Source organism: Prunus dulcis, chromosome 8 (genome assembly GCF_902201215.1).
Source record: "Prunus dulcis chromosome 8, ALMONDv2, whole genome shotgun sequence".
Taxonomy (NCBI): domain Eukaryota; kingdom Viridiplantae; phylum Streptophyta; class Magnoliopsida; order Rosales; family Rosaceae; genus Prunus; species Prunus dulcis.
The window spans coordinates 11,858,995-11,870,788 of NC_047657.1; the positions used below are offsets into that span (position 1 = coordinate 11,858,995).

The 11,794-nt window shown below is 36.6% G+C and overlaps 1 protein-coding gene across 1 annotated transcript; it reads left to right on the forward strand.

The window, feature by feature from the left end:
• The first annotated feature begins 4,983 nt into the window (after positions 1–4,983).
• Positions 4,984–6,301, forward strand: LOC117638482 (TMV resistance protein N-like). The gene is made up of 2 exons (XM_034373602.1): positions 4,984–5,477; positions 5,626–6,301. The coding sequence occupies exons 1-2, from the start codon at positions 4,984–4,986 to the stop codon at positions 6,299–6,301; spliced, it is 1,170 nt and encodes a 389-aa protein (XP_034229493.1).
• Positions 6,302–11,794: the final 5,493 nt, after the last annotated feature.

An 11,794-nucleotide genomic window follows, 5' to 3' on the forward strand; every position in this document is an offset into this window, starting at 1 on the left:
TTTAGTTATCAAAATGAACTTTTAGCCTTTTTAAAAGCACTCATAAACATACCATTAATCTACTAAGTCATGAACTTCGTAGTTATGTATAGCACGTAAGAAACCTATTTGAAAAGGGGCAACAGATTTTATCTGCATTGCATGCATATCATTTTCATTGGTCTTGTACCACATACATAATATTCTTATTGACTTTCTTTTCTTGCTATTGCAAAAGTATCTTTTAATTTCTTACTGTACATATTCAGGGTTCTTTTGACTAATTGTTCAACTCGGACCTTTGTCTTCTTAAATTGTCATTTTATAATGATCCTTGACCTTTTCTGTTCTCTGGTTACTTATTATTTATTTGGTTTTTCTGTGTAAATTCATTTTGGATTCTTTTTCTTCCCCAGCTGCTCCATTTCAACTTGTTTTCCTATAGTCCTCCAATAGGAAGTTTCTTTGTATTAGGGAACGTGTTATCTTTTGTCCTTCTTGATTTTTTGGTTTTTAAAATGGTAGTTGCAATTATTTATTTACATTTTGGTAAAACGGGTGTAAGAGGAGAGACACTCTCATGCAAAGGTGATATCACTTTTTGCCATCCTAAAGTTTTTATGGTGTGAGAGGCTGGGCCCCATTATCTCTGCAACTAGCTATAAGAGCAAGGCCAGCGCAGGACCCAACCCAAGGAAAAGGCCCCCTAGGCCAGCCCAACGCCGCTCCAGCGCGAGGAAATCAGCCTGGGCAGCTGCTGGGTCCCACGAGCCCGGGCAGGCCCAAGGGCAACTTCTGCCTGGGCTTCGGCCTGAGTTGTGTAATGTCATGCTGACGTCAGCGCAAGGGAATTCAAATTTTTTTTACTGTTGGCGCGTGAATTACACCCGCCAACGGTAAAAAAAATTTGATTTCCGTGCGCTGACGTTAGCGATGACGTCAGCCCTGACAACACCCAACGGGCAAGTGCCACGTGTCGCGACAGGGACGCTCCAATGGTTTTTTTTGCTTAAAAAATTGCAAAAAAATTCAAAAAAATTCTGAATTTTTTTTAAAAAAATACCAAAATATTCTGTATTTTTTCCCTATAAATACCTAACCATTTTATTTACTTTCCACACAAAATCTTCATACAATTCTTCTCCATCCCCAATATTTTTACTCTCCACTCACATTATTCACTTTCCTCACCAATTCTCCATACAAACTATTCTCCTTCCAATATTTCTTACTCTCCACTCACATTTTTCACTTCCCACACCAATTCTCCATACAAACTCTTCTCCTTCCAATATTTTTTACCCTCCACTCACATTTTTCTACTACTTTCCATTTGTATTTAAAAACAAAAAAAAACAAATGGCATCTTCTGTCGAAACCGAGGGCTCGTGGTCAACACAGGAAGATATTGCGTTGTGTCAGTCTTGGGTGAACATTAGTCATGACCCTATCACGGGCAATGAGATGAAGTTCCATCATATGTGGAGCAAAATTCATGGAGAATTTTGTCAAAGATCGGGTTCCATTCGGACCGAAATGGCGTTGTCTAGTAGATGGAAACTTCTGAATAAAGAGTTAGGCAAATGGAGAAATGCCTTGACAAAAGCAAGGGAGAACATTCGAAGCGGTCAAAATCTATCCGATGAGGTAAAATATTTATAATACCATTTTCATCAATTTAATGTAACTTTTTTTTTTTGGCATATTCTATTTCTTTTTCTTGCATAATTTTTTTTTTCTTTTTGCATGTCCAATTTGTCTATATTTTCTTGCATAATCAATTTTATTCTTGCATTTCAAAATAGTTTAATTTTCTTGCATAATAATTTTTTTTTTCTTGCACTTTCAATTATTTATTTTTAATAGATCATACAAGCACAAATGTGGTTCGGTGCCATGGGGCAAGGCAAAAAAAGTTTCGTGCATTTCCAATGTTGGGAAGTTGTGAAGGATTGTTCGAGATTCAAAATTATTCCCACCGGTCCTTCGGTTGTGTTGAATGAGACGCCGCTCCACGATTCACCATCAACCGATTCGCCATTGGACTCCCCAATGGAAACGGAGTCACCACTCCCACGTCCGCCGAGACCGATTGGGAGAAAGGCGGCAAAGGCCAAGAGAGGGGGCACTTCAAACAATGAATGTATACAATTATTGGAGCAAATAGCTAAGAACACCTCACTAAGAATTGAGAGAGACTTGAAAAGAGATGAAGTGGACAAGGCACGAGAGGAAACATTTGCAATTCAACAGCAGCATGCACAAGAAAAAGACATGGATGATAGAGAGATGAAAATCATGGCCATGGATACGAGCCATATGTCTCCTGAAACAAAGGCCTATTGGAAGCATAGACGAAGGGATGTGATGAGAAGAAAACTTTTCCATGATGACGGACCTAGCAATACGGATTGGTTAAATGATGAAAACCATTAGGTTGTATTGAAACACCTTTGCCATATGTTGTATTGTTGTATTGTTGTATTGTTGTATTGTTGTATTATCCTTTAATTTGTTGTATTGTTTCCTTTTCATTAAATAAAAAAAGCATTAAATAATATGACTATTTATTAAAAACATTTGAGCATCAAAACAAAGATTAATTAAAAACAAACCTTAATTTATTGCAAACAACACACAAAACAAACCATACATAAAAGCATAATTTTAAAAAAAAAAAAGCATAATTCCAAAAAACACCACACACAAAATAAAGCATAATTAAAAACAAAGCATAATTCCAAACAAAGCACTAATCTTGACTTCATCCATTGTGATTGCCTTTCATCTCCCACAAGTGCTCGATCAAGTCAACTTGACGTCTCTCGTGAACATATGAAGATTGCATTTCTTGATAACGATCAATCATGGGGTTGTTGAATCGACCATCCCGAACTAACGGTTCGGGCTCCATTGGTAGTCCATTTGGTCCCATCGGCCTTTCATATATTCTTGTCAACGCCGTGTTCATGGGATCGGGTTCAAACACCTCTGGAGCATCGTAGTCATACTCATCCTCCACAATCATGTTGTGGAGGATGATGCAAGTCATCATAATACTCCTCAGCACCTCCTCATCTAGCATCCGAGCAGCACCCCTGATAATTGCCCAACGAGCTTGCAAGATACCGAAACACCTTTCCACGTCTTTCCTGTAACCTTCTTGAAATGAAGCAAAGCTTCTTTCCTTCTCGGATTGGGGATTTGGAATTGTTTTCACGAATGTCGTCCACCTAGGATAAATTCCGTCGGCAAGGTAGTATGCACCAGAGTATACGGTATTGTTGATTTGGTATGTGACCTGAGGGGAATGACCTTGCAATACCTCGTCGAACACCGGGGATTGACCAAGGACATTGAGGTCATTCTGAGATCCGGCAACCCCGAAGAAGGCATGCCAAACCCAACAGTCGAATGAAGCTACGGCCTCCAAAATTATACTTTTTTGGCCCTTTCGATTCCCGTACTCTCCTTGCCAAGCAGTAGGACAATTCTTCCACTGCTAGTGCATGCAATCAATGCTTCCAATCATGCCTGGGAAACCTCGAGCCTCTGCTTTTTGTAGCAGCCTTTGCAGGTCCCTCGGCGTGGGTTTGCGAAGGTACTCCCTCGTGTACAAATTTTCCACTGCATCACAGAATCTCACCAAGCACTCTAGGATAGTTGATTTTCCCATCCTTGCAATCTCATCCACCTGCTCTGCAGATGCCCCATAAGCAAGCATCCGAAAAGCAGCTGTAAGTTTTTGCTCCGGGATAAGACCCAAAACTCCAACAGCATCATGCTTTTGAATGAAGTATGTGTCGTAATTACAAATATCATGCATGATTTTTTTGAAACAAATGTGGCTGCATTCTATATCTCTCTCGAAACTTATGAGCAGGATATAATGAATTTGGGATAAAGTAATCCTCCAAGAGATTCTTACCCCGAGACTCTCTACGTCTGTCCACATTTGGGGCACGAGGACGACGGTGTTGCCTTGATTGATTAAGCATACACACCGCTACTGCAAGCATTTGTTCCTCTTCTTCATCGGCATCCCGATCTTCTTCAGCACGTCTACGCCGGATTTCTTCCCTTTCTTTCTGTTGCCTCTCCAACACCCTCCTCAAGTTTGACATTGAGAGTAGAATGTGTTTTGTAAAATATGAGAAATGAAGGAATAGATAAGAGATGGTGTGAGAGGTATGAGTTGATGGTGTAGTTTTATAGAGGGATTCAGAAGATAGAGATGACACGTGGCACAATTTTAGAGGATGAAAATCTTATCTGAAATATGAGATTATAATTTTAAAAAAATATCTGAAAATCTTATCTGACAGAGATGACACGTGGCACAATTTTAGAGGGTGAAAATCTTATCTGAAATATGAGATTATAATTTTTTTTTAAATATCTGAAAATCTTATCTGACATGGGACACGTGGTACAATTTTAGAGGGTGAAAATGTTATATGAAATCTGAGATTATAATTTTTTTAATGAATATCCGAAAATTTTATCTGGAATAAGACACGTGGCAATCGAGATTCTCATTCGAAAATCTTTTCTGAAAAATAATGGACACGTGACAACTAAAAATATTATCCGAAAATTTAATTACAAAAGATTATCAAAATTAATGGTTTCAAGTATTAAAAAAATAGGAAATAAAGTACAATAAATAGTATTTGCCTCCCTAGACTTAGCCCTCATGGGTGGAACCACAAATGGCAAGGCTGCCACTATTCATGTGAATAGTGACAGCCCTTGCTTGCCCTTGCCTTAGACTTAGCCCTTATGGGTGGAGTTGGTCTAAAGAGTTGAAAGAATTGACTCATTTGAGTCTTGACTAGTTCCAATGCTAGCTTTGAAATTTCTTAGTGGGAAGGGCTTGCGTAGTTTCCTTTTCACATGTTGACCTCTGCTTAACTGAATGTTATATATTAGCTAGCTAGTTATTCAGAGGTGCATCGAGGCTTCATCCTTCTGAATACTTGCAGGGTTTTGCAGGTTTTTTATATGGCTTCTTCTTCTTCTTCTTCTTCTTCTAATCCCCCTCCACAAAAGTACGATGTGTTTATAAGTTTCAGAGGTGCAGATACCCGGGACACTTTTACCAGCCATCTCAAAGCTGCTTTAGGTCGCAAGAAAATTGAGACCTACATGGATGACAAACTTGGGATGGGGGACAAAATTGGACCTGCCCTCTTGCAAGCGATCGAGAAATCAAAGGTTTCGTTAATCGTTTTCTCGAAAAACTATGCCTTTTCCACGTGGTGTTTGGATGAACTTGCGCACATATCGGAATGCAAAAAAAGATACGGACAAATTGTCATACCCATTTTTTATGGCATAGATCCATCACAGGTACGGAAACAACAGGATAGTTATGCAGTTGCATTTGCTCAACTTGAAGAACGTTTCGAGGACAACATGGACAAAGTGCTCATGTGGAGAAATGCCTTGAAGGAAGCAGCCGATATGTCTGGCTTCGATAATTCAAAAAGAACAGGGTAACTCTTTGTGACCATTTCATTATTATAGATACAAGAATCGTTAAGGACTAGTTACTAAATATTATTATTAATTAATATTTTTAGATTTAATTCATATCTGCTACTAAAAATTATTCTTTGTTCGATCATGAACATATTTTTTCAGGACGGAGGCTGATTTGATTGAGAAAATTGCCGAAGATGTTTTGACCAAACTGAATCGTGCATCGTCAAGTGATGTAAAGGACCTGGATCAATTTTATTCAAGGAAAATTGAGGAAATTGAATCGTTATTATGCCTTAATTCACCAGATGTTTGCACTGTATGCATTTATGTAGGCATTTGGGGCAAGAGTTGGCTGGCCACCCTTGGGGATGTTTTGTTTCACCGGCTGTCTTGTCAATTTGAAGCTACTTGTTTCCTTGCAGATGTTAAGGGGGTGTCAAAAAGTCATGGACCGAAGCACTTGAGAAATCTACTTCTTCGTGATATATTAAAGGAAAAAGATCTAAGTATCGACACTAAAAATGTATCTCCGTTTATTCAAGAAAGGCTCAGCCGTACAAAGGTCCTCATTATTCTTGATGATGTGAATGATTCAAGCCAGAGCGAATATCAAGCATGTGCTGGTCGTCTTAAGTTTGGCCCTGGAAGTAGAATCATTATAACAACTAGAGATAGGAGTCTACATAAGAAAACTGTTCATCATGATAAGATTTACAAGTTTGGTCATAAGGACGGATTGATTTCATGGGCATTGAAGAGTGGTGTTTCCGCAAGAGATGATGGCTGCATCCTTAAACGCACTCTACTCCACATAGGGGCAAGAGGGGTCAATTGAAGATTGGTGTTCCCGTTAGAGATATAGCTGCAGCCTTACCCGCACTCTACGTACCCCAGTGGGCGAGTGACCAACCAGCTCAACCCAGCCACTCTGCTGGCCAATTGTAAATCTTCCTCACTTTGTTCACAATTTGACATGCATCTCTCATTTACAAATTAATTAATATCTCTTCACACCACCTCCATCCTGCAGCCTTAACCGCGCTATAAGCATATAGTATTAGAAACTATGATCAATTAACCACTTGCAGGCATATAATATCACCACTACCATCAATTATCACAAAGCATGAAGTTGCTTCGCAAATATGATGTTAAGCAAGTGGCTTAGTATTATATGAGTGCATAGAAATATTAAAATTACAATTATTTAATTGAGTGGTTAAATAGTTTTATATTCAAGCAAATTTTTGTAGAGACGATCTATGAAGCAATATCTAAAAGATAAACAGTTCAGATAATTAAAACGCAATGCAGAGTAGGTTTTATAAGAGTGTCATTCAATATTGAAGCTCTTAGTATAATTTTCTATATATAAAGGTAGAAGGCCTTAAAAGTGAAACTTCAAAATCCCCAAAATAACCTTGGTTAATGAAAATATTAAAACAGAAAATATTTTATTATATAATGTTAAATTAGTACATTCACAACATATTTAAATGAAACTAGCCTCTTCGTACGCACTTCCGCGCCTGTGATAGGCTATTTTTTTAAAAAAAAAAAAATTTAAAATTTATTTTAGAATTAAAAAAGATAATGGGTAGTTGTGTTCCATAAAAATATAATCCATGATCTGATTTTTCTTTTAGAATTAAAAAAGAATATGGTCACGATCTTGATTCTCCAAAACTCGTAACTCTTACCGGAGAAGATCAGAGTTCTTACTTTTGAACTTCCAAATTCAGCCATCGCTAATCTCAGATAAGCCAAAAACCAAGTTGTTTTAGGGTATGATCGATTTCCAGCAACCTTAACCGAACCTCGATTGAGCTCCGATGTAGCCCGATTTCACAGTATTGAGAACGCTCAGCCTCAATTGATCGAACTTGGCTTTGAGGCCATGTTAGTGTTTTGTATTTTATCTGAGTTATGGAATATTGAAGAGAAAAGAATGAAAGAATGAAGAAAACAGAGTGATGAATGTTCTTTTACTCTCTAGCTAAAATTGCAGAGAGGAATATATTTCTCATATCAGAATGAGCACACAAAACATGTACTTCATAACCGTTAGTCTTAGCTGGATCCACACACATCATATCGAATCTCAGCCACACATCTAGCTACATTCTAGGATCACTACACGTGGCTATTTCAGCCTTACATTTTGGAGCCTCACATCTAGAGATGTCAAACGGGCCGTGCTGGGCCGGCCGATCCCATTTAAACTCGTGCTTTTAATATTTTCGTGTCTGGCCAGGCCAGCCCATTTAATTTATTGGGTCGTGCCGTGCCGGCCCATTTAGTAAAATCATTGATTCCGGCCCGGCACAAAGCCCATGTCCATATTAAAATTGGCCGGGCCGGGCTCGTGCCGTGCCCATGCTCGTGCCATATTTGGGCCCAAGAACCAATCCATTTAATTTGAATTTTTTTCACTTGATTTTTTTTTCCCACTAGATAATTCAAATTATAAACATTAAAAATATAATTAGAGGCAAGAAATGATGAACTATTTGAAAACATTAATCAATCAAACATCCAAACAATATGAAATGGCAGAGGGCAAAAAGTGTCTAACTCCACAAAGTCCACTTCAACTTTTCATCTTTAAACAACTTATTATTTTATATGTGAAAAAATGTCTTACTTTGATTATAAGAGAAACGTATATGTCACATGTACTGATTAGATATCAAGTCCAGTGTTGTTTAATTAATTTGTAGTTGATATGTTTAATTAATTAAGAACCCAAATAATTTTCCTAAAATGATAATTTCCTAGTTGATATGTTTAATTAATTCCATAGTTGATATGTCACACGTGGTCTTATACGGTTATACTTATATTTAGGGATTTTTTGACTAATTTGTTCAACTCGGACCTTTGGCTTATAAAATTATTTATTTGGTTTTTCTGTGGAAACTCCTTTGGCATTCGTTTTCTTCTCCAGCTGCTCTATTCAACTTGTTTTCCTATATATATATAGTCCTCCAATAGGAAGTTTCTTTGTATTAGGGAACGTGTTACTTTTTTTCGTTTTTCTTTTTTTCGTTTTTTTAAATGGTAGTTGTATCTACAAAGAATTATTTATATAATTACATTTTGGTAAACCGGATGTGAGAGGCCGGAAACCCCGTTATCTCTGTAACTAGCCATCAAGAGTTATAAGAATTGACTCATTTGACTACTTCCAGTTCTAGCAATGAAATTTCTTGGCCGGAAGGGCTTGCGTAGTTTCCTTTTCACCAGTTTATCTCTGCTGAACTGAATGTTATATATTAGCTAGCTAGCGTCATACTGAGGTGCATCGAGGCTTCATCCTTTTGACAACTTGCAGGGTTTTGCAGGTTTTTTTATATAGAAAATTCGGTATATACTACTACAATTTTAGCTTATACCGACAACCCTCTATGGTCAGTAAAAACCTCATTACTGGCAAAAATTCGTCAGTAATGGCTTCCTGACGAGTGCAGCGGCGGAAATAAGGCTTGTCAGTAAAAGTCTTGTCAGTAATACTAATGCTGACCAACTTTTGCAACTTATTCGTCAGTATAGGTTTGTCTCTGACACAAGTCATAAAGTGACTTCATTTTATTACTGACAAAACAAATGGCCAGTATTAAAGAAGCTTTTGTGAGGATTATTGTTTCGATACCAGTGGCCAAACATTCACCAGGATTGTTTCTTAACCAAAATAAAAAATGCCAGGATTGTTTGTCAATTCAATTCTTTTCTGAGCTAATGCACCATTAAATATACTTCCTTCAAATGCCTTTTGTTTTGTAATATAATCTGCACATTTTTCATTCCTAATTTTTTTTTAATTGATATTTAAAATGTAATGACAATTATAAGTACAATACTGAAAGATTGAACCATACAAGATACAACAACCATTCTTATAAAATATAAAGTACCAATGTGGATTACAATTTACAATAGCCAAATATTACAAAGGTCTGCCTACATCAGTAGAGTTCCAAAACTTTAGTTGCCCAACCTAAGCTCTTCTTCGTGCCTTTAAATTATCAGGACATTCATCTTCAACTAATCCCTTAAAGTTTTCCTGCATTTCAGCCTAACAAAAAACAAAGATACATATTTAGTTCATCATTCTCCATCAAATTCTATGGTCATTATAGATTAACCAAACCAATAAAATGTACAATGATGAATTGTACAATTAGTCTTCTGGACCTCTACATTTCAGTTTTTCATATACTTGAACAAATAAAAGAACATAAAGAACAATGAACAAGAAAAAAGAATAAACATTCATGTGCCTCATAAACTTACATATTGTGCTTTGCTTCGAGCATAAGACTTTGTGCCAGATGTGTGATTCAACATTTGTTTACTCCAATTTTCAGCATTTCATTTAGCTTGTTCCTACTATTCGCAAAAGCAAAACATACTTAATCATTGCACAGATTATATATATATATATATTGACTGTTGTGTAATAATACGTACTGCAGTCTCATCTTTTTCCTAATGTTCAAACAACAGCCGCCACTGGTTTGGGTCTACATGAGAATCCCCACATTGTCACCGTCTTTCACTTCCTTCGATAGGTTTATAATAAGCTTACTTCAAATCACTCTTGAAACTTCTCCACAATTTTTCATTATTCTTCATTTATACATACATCCTTGAAGACATGAATCAAAGGCTGCTGTTCAGGACAAAATTCAATGGTGCCCTGCATCCACAATAAGGTAGTCTTACATCAACTCTAAAATATATAACTAATAAACTCACATACATGCACTAAGTATTCAATAATTTTAGGAATAAGAAACACGAGAGTGTCCCACGCATCAAGTTTGCTGGAGTCTGATACTTTTTCTCATGTTATTTAGACACCAGTTGCATATCCCTTGACCCCGACCTTGCTTTGCGTCATTGCCTACATGAAAAATTAATTTTAACTGCTCAATACAAAGGTAATAAGTTTCTCATATATCCCATATACAATATATTTATGTAATGATTTAAACATACCAGTTTATTAAAAGAAAAAAGGAAAAACCAACATACCAGTACCACTTGCAGAACATCTCCCTCTAGACCATCCCCCAAGTCAACATTGAGCCCTTCTTGTGAACTATCTCCAGAACTACTCATCTAAAGTGGTAACAAATTAATCAGACATCATTGGTATAAAAAAAAACTATTACTTTAGCATTTCAATACAAAACAATCTATTGTCTCTCAATTGGATGACCCTCAACACCATCTACTTCAACTCACAAGCAAAACCAAATTAAACAAGAAATTGTACATTCATTGAACTGAAGAAAAGAAGAAATAACACCAAACAAGTGGACCACATTATAACAAACAAATAAAGTATGCATATTAACCGAAATATATCAACTCACACATATATAAAAGCAAAATACTCCCAATACTTTTTTTCTAATAGAAACAAATTTTATTAAGAACAAGAAAGAAAAGAAACACAAGAAAGAGGACAAAAATCCCCCAGGGCAAACCACCAGAGCCCCAACAGAAAAAGAAAACAGAACCACAACCCAAACAAAACAAAACAGAAGACAAAGCTCCCAAAAACAAACAAACAAGCCCCAGACTTCATCAACAAATAATAAAAGATTGAAACAAGAGCTTTAAAAAATCAAAGGATATAATCAGCCTTTCATCTATACAACTGGTACATCGTCCATGTCTGCATCTTAAAATTTTTGTATTCTAATTTATAACTAATCAGAAGGATTCGTGGGTCATTGCCTATACTCAAATACTTGAAAAAAAATAAAAGAAATAGGAATAGAAATCTCACCAGAACAGGGAATCCACCCCAACTGAAAAGAGCAAAGAAAACCCCCAAATTGAATCTCTCTGTCAATCTGAACCAACTGATACGAAAATCAAACTACCACATGATTCCTCTAACTCCAATAGCTCTAAGGAAGAAAACAATTTCTTCTTCAATTAAAAAAAAAATTGAGGAAGGGAAAGTGAGCGACAGAGAGCAAAACCCAAAAACGAAAGAAAAAGACGAGAGAGAAGATATGGCTGTTTTGGTGAATGAGAGAGAGAGAGTCGATTTGAAGGAAGTAAAGAGAAAGTTTAAGTAAAAAAAATTATATTTAAGTCAAATATTGGCAAACTAACTCGTCAGTGAAAAAATTTGGCTTCCGGATGTCTACAAATTTGAGCGCTTAATATTTAACTAGGGTTGGTATCTAATATAGACGACAGTATATCTTATTGTTTTACGTCGTGTGAATGTTAATACCACGACGGTATATTACTATTGACGTCGTATGAACATAAATACCACGACGTTATATAAATAATGGTTTTA